Source organism: Danio rerio, chromosome 13, assembly GCF_049306965.1.
Source record: "Danio rerio strain Tuebingen ecotype United States chromosome 13, GRCz12tu, whole genome shotgun sequence".
NCBI lineage: Eukaryota > Metazoa > Chordata > Actinopteri > Cypriniformes > Danionidae > Danio > Danio rerio.
This window is the reverse complement of record NC_133188.1, coordinates 13,608,696-13,633,994: the sequence shown is the minus strand read 5'-3', so window position 1 is coordinate 13,633,994 and position 25,299 is coordinate 13,608,696. Positions and strand designations below refer to the sequence as shown.

Genomic DNA, 25,299 nt, shown 5'->3' with positions numbered 1-25,299 from the left:
ACCTCTAACATGCTTCGGCAATACTGTACAAAATGCCATGCCAATAAAGCAACCTGAACTTGAATGAAAGATAGAGAGAAGCCGATTTCAACTCTCAGTGGGTGCACATGGCTCCTGAATAGCATAAAAGAGAAATCGTGGATTTTAAAAATTTATTTCAACAGTCTTTTTTTTTTACTTTAACTCATTGAAAAAAAAGGTTTAAAAAAGATAATAATAAAAACAGTGTTAAAAATCAAATTCTGTTTTGTTTGTTATGTGCTGTGGGTAAAAGGTGTGTTTCAATCTGGCTACCACCGCAAGCATATTTCAAACCTGTGGGAAGCACTGTGATTATTAACATATGTAATTAAAATAAATGTATAGATTGCTTTGATCTTCTAACACTAGCTGTCTTTGTGTTGTCTTCTGTAAGTGCCACAAAAATAATAATAATAATAATAATAATAATAATAATAATAATATAAACTGACAAAAGACAGAAATAATGACTGCAGAACATCAAGCTTTGCCCTCTCAGTAATAAATAACATTTTAACCATTGTTTAAAAAAAGAAACTGTTATTTTAACTCACATTTTAAATTCCTAGATGACGGCACAGATAAAGACCTGTCAGACCTTGTGTCTGAAATGGAGATGATGAAGATGATTGGGAAACATAAGAACATCATTAACTTGCTGGGAGCATGTACTCAAGACGGTCAGCACACAAACACACACACACACACACACACACACACACACACACACACACACAATACAAATTCAGCTTTGAAATTAGCCTTTGATTTTTCTAACTGAATGTGTTCTGACTGTGTTCACTCAGGTCCTCTGTACGTGCTGGTAGAATACGCCTCTAAAGGGAATCTTAGGGAATACTTACGAGCCAGAAGGCCACCTGGGATGGACTACTCATTCGACACCTGTAAGATCCCAAACGAAACGCTAACATTTAAAGACCTGGTGTCCTGCGCCTATCAGGTCGCCAGGGGTATGGAGTACCTGGCCTCAAAGAAGGTAATGTGTCTGCTTATCTTAGTTTGTAAACTAGTTTGAACCGAAGTCATTTAAGATACGCGCCATGTTTATAAAGTTTATAATACTGACAGGTATTATTTTCCAAGTGTGTATTTATCAGACTTAAAAGATGGCCCTCTCTTTGTTTGTGTTGCCAGTGTATCCATAGGGACCTCGCAGCCCGGAATGTTCTGGTTACCGAGGACAACGTGATGAAGATTGCAGACTTCGGCCTTGCCAGAGATGTGCACAACATTGACTACTACAAGAAGACCACCAACGTAAGTCGACACTGATTATCAATCTCGAAGGAGAGAGCTCTTGGGTGGCATTGTGTTTTGGAGCACAGCAGATATGGTTATGCATTGTATTTTAAATGTTAAGATGACTGTTGTTAAATCAGTGTTCAGGAAAATTTAAAGATGCGTTTGTGAGCAGCTGAATGAGGTTTGGAATTGGTAGAGTGTGTGAGTATTGGCATGGATTTAAACACATGACTGTTTACCTGGCACACCATGCATTGTAGGAAACAGTATTCAGAGTCGACTAACTAAAACTATTATTACTTTCATTTTGATCATCTAAGGCCAAGTTTTCTTGAATGGAGAATACTGAACTCTCGTCACACTCACATAACAAATTTCAAGATCAGTGACAAATCATACATTTGATTAAGTTTGTTAAATAAATAGTAGCAGCAGTTTAGGTTTTATGTTCGACTGAACTCAAAAGAAGATATTTTGAATAATCTGGAAACAGGTAGCCAGTGATATTCTAAATAGGGAAAACATGCTATAGATGTAAATGTCTCCAACATTCTTCAAGATATCTTCTTTTGTGTTTAACGAAAGATGTTTAAAATAAGTGAAGGGTGAGTAGAAGAGTGTTTACTTTTCTATATCTTTGATCAGTTAAATATACCATTTAATAAAGTACTCATATTCATTTTATACTCACTGACAACCACTAAAAATAGATTGTGATGAGAAAGTCACATGATTAATCAAAGTTCATCACAAGCAGCTTTCCCACAAGCTGACAACACTGAATACAAGAAATGAATGAATGATTTAAGAAGACTCAGATACAGATACAGACTAGAAACATTTTAAAGTATCTGTCAGTGCAGTAAGATGATTATTCCTGGTAAGATTTCTTGAAATAAGAAATATTGTACCGGCTTTTTAAGATTTTTTATGTCTTTCGTGTCTCCAGAATGTTTCTGTAAAAGTTTCAGCTCAAAATCCCTATCAGATTATTTATTATACCTTTCTGAATCTGGGAAATTTGAGCTGTTGCCTGTGCCTTTAATGCAAATTTGCTAGTTCTCCCCGCCCACTGTTCCCATGTGCCTGTCAGAGCCATAGGCTGCTTCTCATTTCCAAGAACGCAAAGAACGTACTCATGTTCTTGTGGAGACCGGTCTTGCCAAGTTACCTCGGAAGAACGAACTCGGGAAACCGTGACAACAGAGAATGCAAGAAATGAGAGGCTACGTTCTTCCTGATGGTCATATGAAATTCACGAGTTTTTAATGGAAAATTATTTAAACATTACAACATTAATACAATGATTTATAGTTTTTTTTTTCTTTTTCACAATAAATACTATAAATACTATACATAAAGACCTTACAAATACACTTTGCACAATACAAATATAACAAATTTTAATACGGATTTCAGTAAATAAACACCCTTAATGTGTTAATGCCTTTATAAAGATTTTCAGGGTCATTTTAACATTCACCGTTTCATTTAGTGAAACAATTAAGTTTTATCTTTGAACTTTAATAATAAATCTATGTATATAAAATGCTGCTACTTTATTGAGCCGCAATGAATTCTATGACTTCTTAAGCGAGTTTTGCACTCAAGTCTGCATCCTCAATATCAAGATCACATCTGGGAACTTTGACGCTTCCTTTGTTCTTGCGGCTTTGAGTTTTGGAACTGAACTTTGCAGTTGAAGATGATGTTACACGGGGACACAAGAACGCTGAAGAACGCATATTGAGAAACAGCTATAGAGATCACTCTATTATGACTGTTGACACACTATACCCACACTAAACACAGTTCTGTCCAAACAGCTTACAAAATCTGATTTTAATCATAGGTGCCCTAAAAAATAAGTAATAATTTTTCAACAGTTTGCTTCGTGTGTGTGTGAAAAAGTCTTAAAACTAGAGTTACTCAACAGGAGAATTATATATATATATATATAAATATATAAATAAATATATATATATATATATATATATATATATATATATATATATATATATATATATATATATATATATATATATATATATATATTTAAAACAATCATATTAATCTTACACAATCTGATCTTACATATTATTGTGTTCTTAAAACAAAATCAATACCTTATTTTTGGGTAAAAATAAGCTTGTAACTCTTCACTAAATAAGGAGTTTTTGCATTGAAAGTACACAATAGAATATAGAAAATGCAAAGTTTCATCCCACAACTACTAAACACAGTCATGGTAACCCACAACACTGAAGTAATGTAATGCACATCAATTTAACAACATTAGATGTAGTCTAAATCATTGTGGCTGCACGACGACATCAGGATGTACGTTATCTTCTAATAAATGCAATGACTGCTTATTTATAATAGCTTATAGCAAGATCAAACTAGCTTCCTTCACAAGGGCATGCATTGAATGAAGATGTTCAGTGTTGTGACGGCAGGTTTTAGATGTGGGGTGCGGTCGGTGAAGTATTTGGATATTGGATGGGACAGTTGGAGATTAGAGTGCATTGGGGAGTAGGACCGATGGGGCTGCTGGAGTGTATTTGTATTAGATTGGACAGTAGGAGATTAAGCTGCAGGCCTGTTGATGTCCGCTGGGCGTCTGTATGTCTTGCTGGGTCAGCACCGCTGTTGTTCTGACTGATCTGTGTCCTTTCAGGGTCGTCTGCCCGTCAAATGGATGGCACCAGAAGCACTGTTCGATCGCGTCTACACGCACCAGAGCGATGTGTGAGTTTACATTACCGTGCATACCTCTTGTTTGTTTCCATCCATCACTTCATGCCATCTGTTCATCAAAGTTCATCAAGCGGTAAAGGAATGCTAGGGAACATCATAACTCTGCAACGATAGCATCAAAGCCATTCAAAAGAGGGTGCCAGTGTTTCCTGGGCTTGGAGACATGAAGGATGAAATATAATGGGAATTAAATCTATTGAGTTTAATGGCTGACAACTGGTAGATAACACAAGGAAAAGCATATGTATGTTTTCTGTAATTAACAATAATAAATGTTTGTGAATTGGTAATAGAAAAGATATATACCGTACTAGACACTGTAAAACATATCTGTTAATGAACAGTTTCTGTATTTTTCGTTTTCCGTTTATTTTACGGTTGTGAATTGCATTGTGGGATGTTGATCTCTGCTCTGTTGTCTTTTGATGTTGAAACTCAATTCTGCAGTTAGATAAAGTGACTTTTATTGACATTTTAGTAGTTTGAGGCAAGATATTGTTTAAGAAATAATATGTAGAGAGCTAAGTTTGTAAAATAACAGAAAATCTACTGGCAGGTTATTACACAGTTTTTGCAGCAACACCAACCCAGACAATATATCACTTTAAACTTTTAAAAATGTTCATGAAAGTCACCTTTTCTAACTTTTCAAGATTAAATGTTGTTGGAAAGATCAAGGTCTTGTAATACAATTCAAAAGCATCAATAAATTAAGTAAAAAAAATTAATCACAAAATTTGGAAAATTATCAATTTACAGATAATTTTTACAGTGTATATATACAGTATAAATTCCACTTAAATGGTAATGCCAGTCAAACATAATTTCACGATGACACGCAACAGAACGCTGCCATTATACAGTATTGATGCCAGCTATAAAAAAGAAAAAAACATTGGAAAACAGGTTTTATTGTGCAGGTTTTTGAAAACAATACATCAGCTCAATTTATTCATAAAGCACCTTCAACAACAAGTGGAACAAAAGTGCTTTACAGAAAAAGTAAAACAATATAAAACCTAAAATAAATAAAAAAATATAAAAAAGGCAACTTACAGGCAGTTTTTAAAAGCAACAGAAATGCATACGTGCATAAAATAAGATGTGTGTGTTCATTTCTGTCATCCATTCTTCCATCTAAAAATGTCTGCTTGAGATGTAATATCTCTTCTGCCAGGGAATCCTGGGGCCTCATGTATCAACGCTGCAAAACTTTGCGTACGCCAGGTTTCACGCTCAGAATCGCTCACGTTTGGATTTACTAACAATGAACTGAACGTGGGAATGTGCGCAGGTTCACGGCAGCTTTCTGGCAGGCGTACGCACATTTTTTGTGCGTGTCTGTTTTATTTCCATTGGCGACTCCTAGAGGCAGTTGTGTTAAATTCTTCTCTACAAAGTGTCTGATCCTTGCAATGGCAGCTGTATGAGACGGGTTCATATAGTAGGTATGTAAGATTTCCATACCATACAGTTGACCAGCTAAACATTAAAGCACAATTTGCAGCGGTCGCCTGTTTTCCCAATGTAATCTGAGCGATCTACCGCACACACATTGCTATAAAGACACTATCTGAAGATGAATTTGCATGCGTGAATCAGAAACATTTCCATTCAATAAATGTGCAAATAAAATATGATGCACAAACTTATTGATGATTCCTACTTGTCTTTCTCTTGATAAATAGTGGGCAAAATCTGATATGTAGCGGGGAAAAAAAGAAAGAATTCATTAGACGCTGGATTCGAGCCGAGTTTATGCTCGAACATGTCAGTACATGATCACATGCTTCTTATGAGGTGCGCCACTGAGACTGCTAAGTGTACTGCAACATTTTTCAGTTATAAACCACACTATTTCTTTTTTAAATGCACTCAGTGCGATGTTCAGACCCAACTGTGTTAACCGTATCAGCTAAACTCTTCCACTCTATTTTTTTCTTTTGTTGTTAATTCCGGAGAACAAACTTGCAAATAACACCGCTTTTCTCCGGTCTACCTCCGAAAGCAGCACCTCCAATTCACATTCTGTTCAAAGTTTCTCTTTTTGCTTGATTTTGCCGTTGCTTTTTCGTTGGGTTTTGCCATTAGCATAGTCATTAGCATATTCATACGGGGGAGGAGGCAGGGAGGGGTTTTGTGCTCGTGCATGTTGCGCTCAGTTTCACGTTCATTCAGATGTACAAAAGAATATGCGTGAGATTCGGCGTACGCAGTGTTTCATACATCTGAATTTTTTTCTGCGTACGCACATTTACAGCTTTGTGCGTACGCAATGTTTTAGTAAGATTTCCACGCAAGTCTTCGTACATGAGGCCCCTGGTCAAGATGGCTAGCAGAAAAAAAAAAATTACAAAAAAAGTAACATATTTTAAAAACAAACACAAAACAACAGAATCTAAACCCTAATCTAAGTTGGCCGAGAGAGCTTAACGTGCTGCAATTTAAGAAAGCACATGCATTTACACAAAACACCAGCAAATAAAAAAAACAAACTTCCTCAATTTGACAGCACACGTGTTGCAAACCGGTCACAACACATACAACTGATGAAATGCGCAGCAAATTGGTCACAACATTTGCAAATATCCACGTAACACAATGGAAATGTTTCAAGGGGACCCAACAACATGACAAACCCTGCTGAAATATGGATGTGTTGTCATGTGATCAGGATATTCAAATAAATGAAAAACAATTCCCCGTTCAAAGACCACCAATCACTTCAATGAGCAAAAGTCACGGCATAATAACATCCATACGTCAGCAGTGTCAGTCATATATTTTTTTTTTTTCATTTTTACTAACATTATACATGTCTTTATTATCACTTTTGACCAGTTTAATGCATTCTTAATAAATAAATGTGTTAATCTCTTTAAAAAAAAAAAAAAAAAAAAACTTTACTAGTCCCAAACATTTGAAGACTACAATATGTCTATGTGTGCCACCAGACTAGTGTGTACTTATACATCAGGTTTTGATTAGTATGTTAGTACATCGCACACAGTCTCCCAGCTGAATGAACTCCCATTCATCACACTCAGACTGGTACCCGGAGCTGCACTTTCCAATATGTCTAAATACTCTTTAATCACAGCTGGACTGAGACAGCGGTAATCAAATAATATCATCCGCCTCTGCCTATAGGCTCTACTTACACGATGATATATGAGCAGCAAGCCCTTCGTTCGCTCAATCTGCTCTATGTGTGTGTGTGTTGTGTTAGCGCCACACTGATGGGTGTAAATGAGATTTGACTCCAACATAAAGCTAATGAACGGATAGTGATATAATGACGAGCCAATTATTTGGCTCCCATAAGGCTTCTAACTCACCATGTGTGTGTTTGGCTGGCTAGCTTTAGCTGGCCCATAGCTCCTGTTGTCTCTTAGCGTGGCTAATTTGATTAGCACTGCTCAGTGGTGGCGTGGGAGGAATGGGGCCAAAACAAAAGAGCCCTGAGTTAACAGACCAGCTTGTGATAACACACACCCACATACACATATGTGTGCGCACACACTCGCTCTAGTTTAATAGACTCGCATCTCATATCACAGACATACACCCTCAGTGAGAACCGTAAAAACTCCACTCTCACATCTGCCAAATATCTACACCCCAGAGAGAGCCACAGATAGTGAGAGTATTGTTAACTCCACTTTTTTTTAATAACAACCGCCAAATAACAAGTGTTTATATTTGGTCAGTGAATATACCGTGTGTGGTATACCGTGTGACTATCATCTTATATGTGCTCTTTTGTCTTCTCAGGTGGTCTTATGGTGTGTTGTTGTGGGAGATTTTCACTCTTGGTGGATCCCCGTATCCAGGTATCCCAGTGGAGGAGCTCTTTAAACTGCTGAAGGAAGGCCATCGGATGGACAAACCGGCCAACTGCACTCATGAACTGTACGCTTGTTATTCATCTTTTAAAACGCCTCATGTTTTGAGTCATCTCATGAAGAATTGTTGCAGTGTAGGGTTGATCATTAGCAATTTAGCTCTACAGTCAAGTTTTCCATGCTTTTATTATATAAGAAGTTCATTTTCTCATTTTCCTTCAACTTAGTCCATTTATTAATCAGGGGTTGCCACAGCGGAATGAACCGCCAACTTATCCAGCATATGTTGTACACAGTGAATGTCCTTCCAGCTTCAACCCAGTACTGGGAAACATCCATACACACTCATTCATTCGCACACATACACAGCCGAATGCAGTTTAGTTTATTGGCCAATTTAGTTTATTGAATTCATCTATATCACATATCTTTGGACTGTGGGGGAAACTGGAACACCCAGAGGAAACCCATGAAACACAGAGAGAACATGCAAACTCCACACAGAAATGCCAACTGTCCCAGACGAGGCTCAACCAGAGACCTTCTTGCTGTGAGGCAGCAGTGCTAACCACTGAGCCACAGTGTTGCCATATAAGATGTTCAGTATACAGTAAATCAGTTAAAAGGGATAGCTCTCACTAAAATTAAGTTTCTCTTATCATTTACTCACATTTGACTTCTTCCAAATCATTTTGTTTGTTTGTTTGCTGTTGAAGATTGACATATTGAAGAACATTAGTAACCATTGACATCCAGAGGATTTGTTTTTCATATTATGGATGTAAATGGTTGTCGGTTTCCAACATTCTTCAAAACACATTCTTTTGTGTTTAACAGAACGCAAAAAAAAAAAAAAAAACTGGTTTGAAATAAGTGCAATGATCCATTAAAGTAAGAAAACCTCAAATACTATACATGAAAAAACAGTCAGCATTGCTTTCGATTAGAATTATGCTTCAATTTCTAATATTAAGCAGCTCTTTAATGATGATTTTTTTGTTTATGGATGTCAGACCCAACATATTAAGGAGAGTAATTAAAGAGAGAGAATTCCCTAGTATGAAAAGTTTTAGGGCTACGCCCACCTATTACATAATTGCCATGGACTAGTGGGTGTTTTAAGGTGTTTTGTCAAGCTGTTACAAACTTCAAACAAATTTAATTTTGGACTGGTTTTGTTCAACATGACATCACACTTGTTTGCTTCTCTATTGTGGCTTTTAAGGGCCCTTAATGGTTTTCTCCAAATTAAAAACTTCAAAGTTACAAAAAAAAAAAAAAAAGAAAAAATGTTAACAAAAAGAATGCGTGATTCAAGACTGATTTATTAAGGCTCTAATTTACAATTTGAAGTTGACACTTAATGTATAATAAAAACCACATAACTATAGTACCATGACTTTTCCTAAATGTGTTTACATTTCATTCTAACATTCTTATTTTATTTCAGTTACAAAACACAAAAGAGTTATTTATTTATTTATTTCAGCATCTGCTACTTTTTCCTATTCCTTTGAATATGCATGCCTTTATTGCCCAGCAACTTTGTGCTAACAACAACTTATAATAACTTTATGTTTTCTAAGATTTGCACAGTGTTAGTTTAAAATAATATGTATGGTGTTGAAGTCAAATAAAGGGGGGGGGGGCATGAATGTGTATGTGGGGGTTGTTCCATCTTGCTTCAAATATATTCATCTGAAGTATAAGGCAATAAGTTATACTTTCAATTTTTGAAATTTATCAAATTTATCTTATCCATTGATCATATATAGGTGGATCTGATCAGAGCCCGTTTAGTGCTGCAAAAAGCAATATTTGAAGTAAATAAATAACTCTTCTTTCCTCCCATGCTCTCAGGCACCATGCCTAGGACTGCCACAGTTGGATCAAAGGAAATATCAGTGTCTTAAGTACCATAAAGATATTATGCCAGAACTGCCACAGTTTTGGGCAATATGATGAGAGTATGAGAGTGGTTCCCGAAATGATCACCACATTCTCTCCAGCATCTGTTAGATGAGCCGATTCTTATCTTTTGTTACAAAAATAACTTTCTAATAGCAAAAAATAAATAAATAAATAAACAACTTCAGAAATATCTTTCAAACTTTAAAAAGCTAAATTTTCAGTGTGTTAAAAAACTGCTCTCCTGCTTGCTAGACAAAATGAAGTATGCACCTTCACGCGCAGTCTAGTAACACATACACAATTATAGTCTATACTACAAAAAAGATTTGTAGTTTAATGACTTCATAAAACAACACAACAGACATTCGAATCTCAAATGTAAATATGGTGTAATATAAAGTTCAATTTGGTGCAGTAAGAAAGGTCAGGATGGCTACTATTGGCCATTCTAGTAGTTATAGACTTCCTGTAGTTCTAATGTTAATTAAAAAGCACAATGGTAATGCTTTGTTTTGTATGTTGTGATCTGTGCAGGTACATGATCATGCGAGAATGTTGGCATGCTGTTCCTTCACAAAGACCCACGTTCAGACAGCTGGTGGAGGACCACGACAGGGTTCTTTCCATGACCTCCACTGACGTAAGAGCTCTGGTGCATCAAACCAAACACCTTAAACCTTTCACACTCAACTCCTACAGCCAATCCTGACAAATCCTGCGTTTAATATTTTAGGAGTACCTGGACCTCTCTGTACCGTTCGAGCAGTATTCACCGACCTGTCCGGACTCCAACAGCACCTGTTCCTCTGGCGATGACTCTGTGTTTGCCCACGACCCCTTACCTGAGGAGCCATGCCTCCCTAAACACCACCACAGCAACGGGGTCATACGAACATAAAGAAAAAAAAAACAGGGAGCTTTAGGGTTTGGCTGCACTGGACCAGCATGTGGCAGAGAAGCGCAGTGTGGGGATCTCATGAAAGCTTCAGACTTTCAGCTGTTCGCAGGTTTGAAGGACGGATTTAGCTTTTCTCCTTCAGCACCTGCTTTTCTTCCAAATCATTATTCAGCTTTTTGTCTTTGAAAAGAGAATTCCTATTTTTGTATTCGGCCAGTTTCGTTTTTCCACAGTGAGAAGGGTCAAACCATTCCGTGCCTACCAAAAAAAAAAAACAGAAAAAAACAGACAATTGCTGAACTAACTAAGAATGGATCAACACTGTGTGATGGCACAGTTCGGATAAGAGTCGTCCTGTCGAACGTGGACAAGACGTGATTTTACAGCAATATCTGACTGGAGTGAGAATCAAACCCATGGCCAGTCTCTTTTCTCCACTCCTCACAAAGATCCTTTTTTTAAGAAGGAAAGAGAGAGAGGTCTCCTAGATGTGAGATTTAATTGGAAGATAAATATATATAACTGTGTGCTTTGTATGTATCTTAAAGTTTTTATTGTAAATATATAGATATAAATATGTATCATATTGCAGTCGGTAGCAGTGTACTAAAAAAGAGAAGAAAGGCAACATTTTTAAAGCAAGTGATTATACACTGTTGAGATCATGTAAACATTTAATCTTAAAAAAGCAAAACAAAAGTTTTATTTGAATTAACGTGTATATTTGTAAAGCTATTTATAGACTTAAGGTTTTTAAGGGGGTCTAAAATTATAGTGGGGTTTTGGTACTGTAAACAAGGGTCGTTTTCTTTTCTTTGAATTTTTGTAAGTTATTTACCACAGAAGTGCAAGATCACAACCAGTGGGTTGTATTTTATTTTATTTTTGCTTTCTTTTCTTTCTTTTTTGTTCCATTAGTTTACAGTGACGAGAATGTATGAGTAACTAATTGGCGATAGTAGCAGAGTTTAATGAAATTTTCTAATCTGAAAGCATGAAACAGGTACTATTTGCTGTATCTCAGTATTGAATCCTATGGTAAAAGGACCACGAGTGCTTCTGCTCTTTACGAGAAAACTGCAGACTTACACTTAAAGCACTTTTATATAATAAAAATATTTTCCATATTTGGGCTTCCATGCATGACAGTTCACCATAGTATTTCTTTAAAAAAACAGTGTTGGTTTTCTCCAAAGGCGAGTGCTGTGGTCCTTTTATTTAACATTATATGAAGGAGTGCTATGAGGGTGAAACCTAACATAGCGTTTATAGATTATATGGTGAAACCATATTTCAAATTTATCGCTCTTATTTGCTCTTTTTGCTAATGAATATGTATAATAACACTTTGAGGTAATCCTCCGGGTCGGTATGTTTGCAAAGTGCCAAAATCTTTCTCTCTGCTCTGAGTTTTATGTTAATGAGTACAGAACCGTTATTGCTATTCAACTCTAGCGTGCATGGTTGTCAGATGAGTGTCTCTGGCCCTGCGAATCGAAGCGAAGCATTATGGGATAGCTTGGTTGTGTCTCAGGGTGTCCTCAGACAATTGCATTCAAGCAGAAAGCTGGCAATAATATATAATAGGGGGAGAAAAAAAGAGGATGATTCGCTTGCTGCTAAACTCGAAAACTGTAGATTTGATGGGAGGTGACTGTACAGGTGGCTCCCTCCTCCTGCAAACCATTGAATTTTTTTGTACTTGTTAAGTGCCTGGGAGGGAGTTGAGCGGCTTGCAAAATGTGTACGGTTTGAATGTACAGCCACTTCAGTAAAGGTTTAAGCAGGGTGTTTCTTAAAAGCGAGAACGTTAATATTTGTAAGGCACTTTGATGCATTGAGAGTGGTAGCACACTGGATGAGAAGCTCAGCACTGTGTCATGTTTAAAATCAGTTCATCTGATGCTTATAATCTGATCACTAAACTTGATTGAAGGTGGTTCAAAGTGTTCGAAGAAACATATAGCTTTTTTGTAAATAACACCAACTTAATTAAAGCAACAAAAGAAATCTGAAATTGCATACTAATACATATATAGTAGGTGAAAAACACTCTGTTACACATGTAAACTATTATTCCCTGAAAAACAGAGATGTTGTGTTGATACTATTTGGGGATCCACTTAGAATGGGAGCCATGTGTGACAAAAGTATGATGTCTGAATTTAAAAACTGGGCAAACATGTACTATAATGTACTATACTACACACATTCATAATATGTAGCCTATACTTTTTAAGTACTTGTGTAGTTATTTATTCAGAACAAGTACAGTACCTACTCAATTATGCAATTTGAGGATGCTGCCCAGATGTTGCATGTGTCAAGATTTTTTAACAGCCCATCTGGAAACAAAAGCTGTGCCTGAAAGCTTTACATTTAAATTCCAAGGCAGGATGGCATCAGGCACGTCTGAATCTGAACTGTGATCGAATTTTGAAGGCAGTCTAGATGTGCCCTTCACTGCTCTCCATATCCCACAAACTTGAGCGTCCCATTACTGACAGTTGAGCTGAAAAATAAACATGATGTTGTCTACATCATGTCATGACCGTTTTCCACATTTGAGGGCATTTCTAGCAAGTATTTAATACTGTAGTAAGCAAAAAAATCCCCTGGTTATCACCAACGTTCTCTTTATCTTACTGTACATGTTTTGCTGTCTCAGAACCCTGTCGAAATCCAGTTTTACAATGTGCCTTCATGCACAAATGCTGACCCTAATTTCACTGCCTGATAGGCCAGCGAGGCAACAAGTCATGTCACTTTTTGCCCCCATTGACTTCCATTTATATTTGTGCAAATGCATAAGACTGAAAATGCAACGAGTTTCGCATGTTGCTGCGTTCAAAAGTTCAAGCTTTGTGAATTATTCACTGAGCTAAATAAAAGCCAAGCAAGCATTTTTTTTCTTTGATTTTAAAAGATGTCTAATAGATGACTAATAGATGTCAAACATAGCCGTCTAGGCTAAAACAAGGCTAAATTGGAGCTGTCAGTGAAAATAGAATAGAATAGGCCAAAACTAGACTAGTCATCAAATAAACAGAAATGATTGACTACACATAAAGTCTGTCCAGTCGGTCTATTTGACGACTAGTCTAGTTTTGGGCTGTTCTTAGATGTTTATAAGATAGTTTTGTTGTTTTAGCCAAACTGTCAACATTAAGATGTCTATTAAACGTCTATTAAACACAAAATTGTTAGCTGGTAGATTAAAAATGTTAAATATAGAGCAATCAACCGTTTTATCAAAGTCACATCAATGTGTTTTGTCCTGTACCTTTTTGCAGCTCCTCCAGAACAAATTTCTCATTCTCAAACTCTATTGAGAGCACAACTTAAGCTCTCAGACACAACTTTAATATTGAAATAGACAGCCAATGTTTTACAACTATGAAATGTAGTTATCATGATCAACTAAATGCAAGGTCTTCAAAAGTATGTGTAGTTATGGACTTTTCAAAGCTCCCCAAATTGTTTATCGACATCACTGTTACATTTTTAAACTCCTAAATAATGTACTTAAATAAACAAACTGTGACTGGTAGATTTACATACCAGTCAATCAATCACTGGTTGGTTTTTGGCCAATAAAAGTATGAAATTGTCCAGACGTTCTGTTGTCATTTTGGCTAATATTGTTAAACTCTATTCTTATTGTTCCTGCTGTATTGTTTGTAAAATATAAGTTGGATCTGCTGTACTGCTCTTTTAATTCAATATACTGTAGCAGTCAAATGTTTGAATTTGGATGCAGCTCAACTGTTTAAAATTTAAAGACATTGTGCTGTGCTTTTCATCCAGTTGTGCAACCACTTTAATGGGATAGTTCACCCAAAAAATACCGCCATTTACTTACCCTCTGCTTGTTTCATTCCTCTTTTGAATACAGTGGATGAAATTCTGAATTCTGAATGTTTAAAAACAGGTAGTCATTGACTACCCTTAGTTAATTTGTTTGTATTTTCCCCTACACTGGGTGTCAGTAGTTACCAGTTTTTAAAATTCGTTTGAAAAAGAACTTGAGGGATTGAGTAAATTAATTTTATTTTTGTGGAACTATTTCTTTCATTCTCAGATTATGTACTTTTCAGATTTGAATGACATTGTTCTGTATTTCCTTCTCCCAGCTGAGGGACTTCATGTTTATCCAGTGTTTGTCCATAATGAGTTATTGATTTACTGTTTGGTGTGGGATGGCAGGGCAGGGCAAGCGATCGCTCTCAGCTTACTCTTTTTTTTAATTTTTAAATTGTTTGTACAACCTGTAACCTCTGGCTCCCCTCCTTATCCTCCGCTCTACTACTGACAGCCATCTTGCATTGTTTTAGACATATCAAACAATGTTGCTGGTCCTCCCCCCCCCCATCACTAACCTACATTATTTATTCCCTATATTATTTATGTTTGATTTATTGTTTGTTTGTTTTTTTCATCCTTTGACTTTCATGCCCTTGTCTTATTCAAAAGGACAGCATTCCCTTCACATTTTGTTGTTGTTGTTGCTGTTTATGATGGAGGTAGAGCCAGGATGCGTTTTTCAGAGTTGAAGAAAGTTTTCTTTAATGTTTACAAGGAACATCCAGACAGTTTTCTAAAGGACGGTGTGTTTCCCAGCACTTTTTAAGCAGCTGGATGATGATGAGCAATACTGGTCTGATGTCAACACTCTTTGATTTGACTCATTTGTTCTTTTCTTCAATGTGATACAGTAGCTCTATGTGATAGTGCCATTCAGCTCTTATTAGAATTAAGCTATTAAATTAAGTTATAGATTTAAATTTGCGAATGATTGTTATGTGTCAAGTAGATTTTATCTAGGTCTTTTTTTTTCTTGTTCACAGGGATGAAATATTCTTTTCGGTAATATTTCTTACATTGCATTCCAGGTAGATTTGGGTTTTACATGCGATGAGGTAACATCAGCATCTGCATCGCTCTTCATTTAACAAAAGAGTGGAATAGTCGACTAACAGTGTTTTATGTTTTATTTTCCCATGTCTCTGTGTCTGTGGAACATTCCGTTTTGTTTCAGTTGTGCCCCTTACGAGCTGTTAAACCTCTTTACACTCTATCAGTCTGTGCCTGACAGAATTACGCTGTCAATCAAAACCTTTTCAATAAACAAAACAAAATGACTGCTTGCTTGCTTGTCACGTTATTTTCTAATATCGTATATATGACACGTTCATTATAGCCAGAGGGTTTGATAAGCATTTTGAATCCTGAGTCCTGCAGAATAATAACCATGGTCAAAAGTTTCTAAATATAAGGTCATAAAACAGATTGGCTGTACTGTTGTCTACATGAAAGTTATAAAATAAAATCTAATTGTGAAGAAAATTTATATGTGAAGTTGAAGTCCAAGGTATTAGCCCTCCTGTGAACATTTTATTCTTTTTCAAATATTTCCCAATTTTTTCACAGTATTTCCTATGATATTCTTTCCTCTGGGGGAAAGACTTTTTTGTTTTATTTCGACTAGAAAGTCTCTAGTAATATTTTAAAGTCAATATTACTAACGCCCTTAAGCATTTTTCTTTTTTTCAGTTGTCTACAGAACAAACGGGACATTCTACCTGAAATGTAGATTTTCACTTATAAAAAATGTAACAGAACCTGAGCTTTAAGCTTGTTCTCCTCTTCAAAAAAAACTGTCACACTTTATTTTGATTGTCCATTTGTTGAATTTGAGTTACATTGCATCTACATGCCAACTAATTCCCATTAGATTATTAGGGAATTACCAACCTATGTCACACATGATGTCAAACAGGTTCAACCGCTCATAGCAGTTGCAAAAAAAGACGTTGTGTTGTGTGGTAGGATGCCAAATTTGAAAGTCCAAAAACAGAAAACCTAAATTTTACAGTACACCACACTGCTTTTAATGCCAACTGCAGACGTTTTTGGCTAACAGCATCAGAAGAGCTGAATGGAGTAAGGAGCTAATTAAAAATGCTCGCCTCTGCAGTTCTCATTTCATATCAGGTGTTCACGATATGCTGAATCATACACATTACTCGTTTTTAATTGCAGCAATAATTTCTGCAAAAACTGTTAAATATGGTTGATTAAACTGCGGACACTGAATGCTTAAAATGAAATGTAAAAATGTAAGTTCACACACCCTACCATACAGGTGTAGTTCGCTGTCAGAATGCAGTTGTTTTGCTTGATGATTACCCAGGCCTTGCACAGTTCCGTCTTGTCTTTGACTCGGCTTTTTAGCACTACATAGTTTTGAATCTGGTAATCATGGAACATGAAAAACACTTGGAGTTTCAGTGAGATAGTTGGCTGGATGCTTGGCCATTTCGTCGTGTCCAATATCCACCGGGAAGGGTGCTATAACAAATGGACCTCACAAATTTAACTTTAATCTTGCATGTATATTTATGTATATATATATATATATATATATATATATATATATATATATATATATATATATATATACATACATACACATACATACATACATACATACATACATACATATATATATATATATATATATATATATATATATATATATATATATATATATATATATATATATATATATATATATATACATACATACAGTTGAATTCAGAATTATTAGCCCCCTTTACATTTTTTTCTTATTTTTTAAATCTTTTCCAAATGATGTTTAACAGAACAAGGAAATTTTCACAGTATGTCTGATAATATTTATTCTTCTGGAGAAAGTCTTATTTGTTTTATTTCCGCTACAATAAAAGTAGTTTTAAATTTTTTAAACACCATTTTGGGGACAAAATTATTAGCCCCTTTAAGCTATATTTTTTCTCGATAATCTACAGAACAAACCATCGTTATACAATAACTTGCCTAGCTACCCTAACCTGCCTAGTTTACCTAATTAACCTAGTTAAGCCTTTAAATGTAACTTTTAGCTGTTTAGAAGTGTCTTGAAAAATATCTAGTAAAATAATATTTACTGTCATCATGGCAAAGAAAAAATAAACCAGTTATTAAAAATGAGATATTAAAAACTATTTTGTTTAGAAATCTGTTAAAAGAATCTTCTCTCCGTTAAACAGAAATTGGGGAAAAAATAAACAAGCAGTCTAATAATTCACGGGGGCTAATAATTCTTACTTCAATTGTGTGTGTATATATATAAATAGGTAATCAATATAAATTTTCTCTAATACAACATCAAACTTTGTACCGCATCGGATGTCATTCCCTTACTGTAAATGCTAGCGCTCCTGTTTATTTTATTTTATTTTATTTTATTTTTTTGCAACCTCACTGCGACCTGACTGAAACATGGGGACATTTGTAAAATAGTATTTATTTATAATTTTATGTTTTTAAATAACTGATTTAAATGATAGCAACTTAAACTTGCTATTTCTAAAGTATTTTTTCCTAAACTGCAGTTTTTAGCATAACTATTAAAGCTGTTGGTTCAATTGGGCAGAGGACAAGATCAATGACAGGGTTTGTACATTTGTAAAAGATTTTTAATAAAGAAAAAACACCTGAGAACCAAATGAATGACATTTTCCCTTACAAAACAACTCACAGAAATCAACCATCAGTCTAACATTAGAAATGTTCTGGCTTGAAATACTTTTGATTCACTGTATTTACGTTTTATTTATAAGGACAGATAATGTATGTTTTTTTTTGTAAAATGTATCCAACCATTATGTCTGGAAATGTGTTGAAAAAAAAAATCTTTTTGTGTAATTCCATGGACAGAGGCCAGTGGGCCAATTTGGCCAGGGGACCGGGGTTAAACCCTTACTCTTTTTTGAAGGACAATGACCACAGAGAGTCAGGATTTCAGTTTAATGTCTCATCCGAAAAACGCAGCTCACTGAGCAGTATAGAGTCCCCTATCACTATGCTGGGGCATTAGGGCCCACACAAACCGCAGGTTGAGCACCCCTGCTGGCCTCACTAACACCACTTCCGGCAGCAACCTAGCTTTCCCATGTGGTCTCCCATTCAGGTACTGACCAGGCACAGCCCTGCTTAGCTTCAGTGGGTGAACATGTGAGAGTTGCAAAGAGCTAGTTGCCGATCATTACTTGTGGTATAAAATTACAGATTTTTTGCAGGCTTTTCTCAAAACAAAAAAAATATTTGCTTAATTTTTTTGTTTTGTTTTGCAAATCTCAAGAACCATTCAAGAGTTCACATTTAGCTGATGATTGATTATAAAGCTTGTTTGGCATGCTGTCCCGGTAGAGAGCCCTGAGCTCATAAGATCCTCGAGCTCGGGTAGATATCGAGAACTTCCCTGCTGTAGTAACTGATTAACAGATAGTGGTTGCTCTTAGGAGATAACTACTTACTAGGAGCATGTCTATGGTGTCGATTTGGATTAATCAGTTAACTTAAGTTGCATGTTTTTGGACGGTGAGAGGAAACCGTGGAACCTGGGGGAAACCTACATGAGCAGGGGAGAATGTGTAAACTCCGCACAGAAACGTTGGCTGGCTTGGTAAGGACTAGAACCAGTGACGTTCTTACAGTGAGGCAACAGTAACCACTGGGCCATCATGCCACCCATCTAGGAAAGGAGGAGGAGTAGGGCTGGAAGGGGGAATTCTACAAAACAAATATGGCTATCATATGGATCTTGGGGTATTTAAAGTGGCTTAGAAATTGTCTGATTGGTGAATCCTGAATTGAATAATGCGGGCCGGCTGCAAGCAATCATAAGCACATGATCCTCTCGAAATGATAAATAAACTTCATTTAATTTCACAAAATACTGGAGGGACTGGATCTTAAAACGTCATTAAATGGTTGCTCTTTTTCTAAATTTGTCTCACAAGATACATCTGTTGGAATAAAAATGATGTTGTCTGTAAGTCATGGGATTTAATTATAATAGTCAGAAAATTAATTATTTACTTAGAAAACTACAATTAAACTAATTCAACATTCAGTTCTCAATTCTCATCTGCTCTAAATGCAAACATAATAATTATTATTGTTATTAGCGGAACTCATTTTGGTACATCACTATACAGAACATTATGGATAATGTGCAGCCGTTCAGTCATTAATGCAAAATGAACACTAATAGGGGACCACATGGACTTCAATTACCTAGTTGGATTAATTTTGCCATAATGATGTAATTGCCTGTACATTATCCCATTTACCACATTGCTGCTTATTAAATCAACATGTGGACATGAAATATGCACTAGCTTTAAAAATATATACATTGCAATACAATGCAAAAAAAATTACAAGACTAACTATACAGTAAACTTGTTATAAGCAGCTTTTTGTGTATCTTAATTTTTCATATTTTACTGAGATTTCCTTTGAATATAGACTACACAAACATGTTAGTAATGAAGTATTCCAAGGCAAGTGTATCAGAGAGTAAGGTCAATCCGAATCAGAACTAAATGACGCTAATGTAAATGTCTTGCATTCGCTGTATAAAAAGTTCAATTCTTTTGCATTTATTCTTTTGCATTTATGAGCAAACAATAATGATGATCATTCATATTATACAGTAGCATCATTTGATGACATACACTCACTTGGCACTTTATTAGATACACCTGTCAACTGCTTGTTAACGCAAATTTCTAATCAGCCAATCACATGGCAGCACATGCTCAAGATGAGCAAGTTCAAACCGAGCATCAGAATGGGGATTGGGGGGGGGGGGGTGATTAAAGTGACGTTAAAGTATTTTGGAGTATTTTGGAAACTGCTAATCTAATACAACCATTTGAATAGAATGGTCTGAAATAAAGAAAAGTAACTCAAATCACCACTTGTTACAACCAAGGTATGCAGAAGAGCATCTCTGAATGCACAACACTTAAGGCAGATGCGCTACAGCAGCAGAAGGCCATGCCAGGTCAACAACATGAAAGCATGGATCCATCCAGCCTTGTATTAACGGTTCAGGCTGGTGGTGTAATGGTGTGGGGGATATTTTCTTGGCACACTTTGGGCCCATTAGTACAAATTGAGCATCGTGTCAACCCCACGGCTTACCTGAGAATTTTTGCTGACCATGTCTATCCCTTTATCTTATGATGGCTACTTCCAGCAGTATAACACGCCATGTTATAAAGCTCGATTCATCTCAGACTGTTTTTTTGAACATGACAATGAGTTCACTGTACTCAAATAGCCTCCACAGTCACCAGTTTTAATCCAAAAGAGCACCTTTGGGATGTAGTGGAATGGGAGATTCTCATCATGGATGTACAGCCGACATATCTGCAGCAACTGCATGATGCTATCATGTCAATATGGACTAAAATCTCTAAGGAATATTTCCAGTATCTTGTTAAATCCATACCACGAAGGATTAAAGCAGTTCTGAAGTCAAAAGTGGACCCAACCCGGTACTAGTAAGGTGTACATACCTAATAAAGTGACCGGTGAGTGTATATTAAAGTACTATTCATTCATTTATTCAGTTTCTTTTCGGCTTAGTCCCTTTATTAATCAGGGGGTCACCACAGCAGAATAAACCGTCAACTTATCCAGCATATGTTTTACACAACGGATGCCTTTCCAACTGGGCAACATCCATACAAACACTGATTTACAGACATACAATATGAACAATTTAGCTTACCCAAACTACCTATAGCGCATGTCTTTGGACTTGTAGGAGAAATTGGAGCACTTGGAAGAAAACCCACGTGACCAAGGGTTACTATATATACTTTATTTATGTTCTGCAAAAATACATGTAAAGGTCACAATGCAGCCATAAAATATTATTTAATAGTGATTTAAAAGAATTGTACTTTGCTGACGAATATGTAAAACCTAGTACTCAATATTATTATGTTGCTTCATTTTGCATAAATATATTTAATATACTTATAATATTTTGTGGTAAATTAAAGTTTATGTCCCATATATTTTGTAAAATAATAAATAAAAATATGTTGCAAGAATTATTTGATGGCACATTAAAATGCTATATTTACTTTAATTGTTATATTATACAAAACTTTATTAAAAGATTACAATGCTGCCCCAAAATAGAATTTATTTGTGACCTGAAGAATTGACCTTTGTACTTCGTGCCTATCAGTCAAAAAGTTGTTAATCATTTAAAATAAAATTATGTTTAACATGATTCTCTATTCTATATGCATTTCAGTTAGTAGAAGTCAAAAAAATTGTGTTGCCTCATTTTCTATAAATAAATTGTATATATTTTACTTAATAAATTAAAAAAATTTAAAATTAAATATGCTGTGCCATATATTTAAAAAAAATATATTAAAAATATATTTCAAATATACAGTTGAAATCAGAATTATTAGCCCCCCATTGAATTTCTTTTTCTTTTTTAAATATTTCCCAAATTAAGTTTAACAGAGCAAGGAAATTTTCACAGTATATTTGATAATATTTTTTTCTTCTGCAGAAAGTCTTATTTGTTTTATTTTGCGTAGAATAAAGGCAGTTTTTATTTTTTAACAGCTATTTTAAGGTTAAAATTATTAGCCCTTTTAAGCTATCTTTTTTTCGTAGTCTACAGCACAAACTATTGTTATACAACAACTTGCCTAATTCCACTAACCTGCCTAATTAACCTAGTAAAGCCTTTAAATGTCACTTTAAGCTGTATAGAAGTGTCTTGAAAAATAGTCAAATATTATTTACTGTCATCATGGCAAAGATAAAATAAATCAGTTATTAGAAATGAGTTATTCAAACTATTATGTTTAGAAATGTGTTAAAGAAATGTTCTCTCCATTAAACAGAAATTGGGGAAAAAATAAACAGGGGTGCTAATAATTCTGACTACAACTGTAAATCATATATAAATCTAAAACAAATAAGACAAAAACAGAAGAAAATGCCCAGTTCATAGAGTTTAGATTAGAACAAACAGTCAGACAAACTGCATCAGTGACTGTGAGTGTTTGTTTGCTGAAGTCCTGCAGGCTCTCCAGAGCTGAAAGACTCAAATATGTCCTGAAGGGGAACATCCTGCTTCCCCAGAGCTCTAAAGAGTTTCATTCAGTCCGTTCAGATCAGTGTGTGAGTGTGTGCGTGTGTGTGAGCCTGCCGCTGAAGAGCTCCTTTCACAAATGTGTTTGCGAGGGCCAGGTCTAAATTGGTGTGTCTGATTCAGAGCTGTGTTTGCTCAGGGGGAGGCTTTGGATCCCTCATTCCTTTACACCTCTTTTTTGATTCTTGGACAGTTCTCTGACTCCCACAAGCCATGATTCCTCTAGTTTTCCCTCTTCACATGTCAACTTTTGCTGCTGTCACCCTATTACCAGGTTGTCCCACCGAGCAGCGGTTTGGATGTGATTGCTCAAGGTTCACTGAAAATCGGTCACTTCACTGTCAGACTTTTCAAACGCTCCATGGGATTTGTCACTTCTGTAATCTTTGCCATTTATACTGCCCCTTATAAAGAGCTTTACAAACTGTTTCTGGATAATTAGTTTTGCTGAAGGCGACTTCAATGAGGACATGTGTTTATGTACGGATGCGTAATGTATTCGGTCATGCAATGGCACTAGTGATGCTGAAGTCATCTTTAGGACATCTGAAGGAATGAGTTTTGCATTGCTGCAGGACACTGGATGATTATTGTGCTGTCGACAGCATCGGCGATCCAGGATCACAGAAAATCAATTTTCAAAATCAAACTCTTTTGTCTTTTTGGTAGAACTGGACACAGTACTATTGAACCACAAAAGCAGAAATGTAGAGCTTCTACAAAAACTTAAAGGTGACCCCCAATATCCTCTGAGGTGGCTATAGTTAAACCTTGCATGCAATGGTGCACACACACACTAATAGACCCAAGTCTATTCTTCGTAAAAAATTTTTAAATGTATGTCAGTGCTGTAAATGTGCGATAAAGTTGAACCTGTTATTATAAATTAAATCTGCTTTATCTGACGTTATTGCGGTGTCTTTAATATAATGTAATTACCCTATAGTATCTATAAGCTACTATAGTGACTATATAGTGCATAGTATCTATAAACGACTATTTTTTACTTTTCAGTAGGTTATAGAAAAATATGATAATTCTTATGGTTTAATAAAAATAAATAGATATTTGAAAATCACCAGGTGACCACCCTTTTCCATTGTCCTGTGACCCCTCAGGGGGTTCCAAACCTCCACTGTGAGAACCACTGTTCTAAAGCATTAAAATACAATAGTATGTTTTCAGAAACTTACGAAAATATTTATTAGACATACTTGTTTGTCTGAAAATCAATGCTAAAGTCGGTTATTCTTCTTTAAAAAATGGGTGTTCCTAGTCGGAATGTCAGTCTTTGTTTTGATCTTGAGTGAAGTGGTTAAAGGTTAAATGCATGTAAGCCTTTTCTAGTGCTTCTACAAATAATTCTGTTATTTATTAGAATTTATTTGTATTTGTTTTTCAGCTCCGAATTGAATCTGACTTCAATTTTGAGTGGCCGTCAAATTTAGGCTGTATTTCTAATTGTAAGAAAGGATCACATTCATAATTTATGACTTAATTTAGTTTTGATTTATATCTGATCCCATACTCTTCAGTTATACGTTCATTAGGGACCAAACTCTGCTTAGAGTTTCAGGCCCCGAGATTGTGCACAGTCAAATGCAATCATGTTACAACATAATGGTAGCTCAGACTCCACTTAATCTACTGGATATAAAAAGATTTCAGAAGATTTTGCAAACATGCAAAATTCTGTTTCAGCCATGACTCGAATCTGTGACCTTCTTGCTGTGTGGCAATCATGCTAATCATGCCACTCTACTACCAAACTCAAAAGGCTCAAAAGATAACCTGCTTAAATATAAAGGGCTCTCTAAAAGAAAAATTTTCCAGTAGTTTTGAAATGTTTTCGAATCTCAGTTCAATTCAATGTTGATTCAGGTTTTATTACGGACTCCCCTGCCACCAGTAACTATCAATATTTTTTTCTTGCTGTTTGTACTTAAAAATTACACTTCCTGTGTTGTCATTGGCTAAATGAATGGGCAAGTGATGATTCTCTGTTAACCAATAGCATTCAGCAGCAAGTCTAGCTCCACCCTTTTGGTACCATACTGTTGTGCTGGATAGCCTTATAAAAAAATCCCGAAAAAAGTGGTAGTGTACGGTTCAGTATTTTTGGCACTTCTCACAATGGAAAAGAAAATAAATGTTTACTGTACTACTGAACCAAACCTCAGCCATTTATTGTGTTTAAAAGTTCAAATATACACAAGGCTATATAAATGCAATTCATAATTGGCATACACGATTAGCTTCATCTGTGAAACCTGGGAAAGAAAGTTTACACTAGATATGATATATTAGATATACTGTATTATAGAAAAAACTGCTCTTGACTGAATAACATTAGTAGTTTGATGAGCATGAATTTAATATTTCTATGTGGAGATTTTTTCTGGTCTGTGCTAATAGGTCAGATCATCCACTATTAGGAGTGGGACTTGTGACATCACAGTAGGGGAAAATCTGCAACAGAATATTTACAGCAGTGCTTCTGAATACAAAATGGGGTGGGTGGATTTTTAGCATTTTTGGCTGGTTGTTTATACAAACCCAGTGTTCAAACTGGGGCACACAAGTGCTCCTCTAGA

At 35.7% G+C, this 25,299-nt stretch overlaps 1 protein-coding gene across 21 annotated transcripts in view; it reads left to right on the top strand.

Moving 5' to 3' along the window:
* Positions 1-15,840, top strand: part of fgfr3 (fibroblast growth factor receptor 3) — an 81,351-nt gene extending 65,511 nt beyond the window's left edge. For 20 of the 21 annotated variants that reach the window (XM_073919929.1, XM_073919928.1, XM_073919927.1 and 17 more), the window contains 7 exons: positions 591-701; positions 828-1,018; positions 1,177-1,299; positions 3,965-4,035; positions 7,819-7,956; positions 10,335-10,440; positions 10,534-15,840. In XM_073919929.1, the coding sequence (XP_073776030.1) occupies positions 591-701; positions 828-1,018; positions 1,177-1,299; positions 3,965-4,035; positions 7,819-7,956; positions 10,335-10,440; positions 10,534-10,698 (905 nt within the window). In that variant the 3' untranslated portion in view covers positions 10,699-15,840. The remainder of the gene's footprint in view (positions 1-590; positions 702-827; positions 1,019-1,176; positions 1,300-3,964; positions 4,036-7,818; positions 7,957-10,334; positions 10,441-10,533) is intronic. The other variant, NM_131606.2, reaches the window with a different exon arrangement.
* The last annotated feature ends 9,459 nt before the right edge of the window (positions 15,841-25,299 follow it).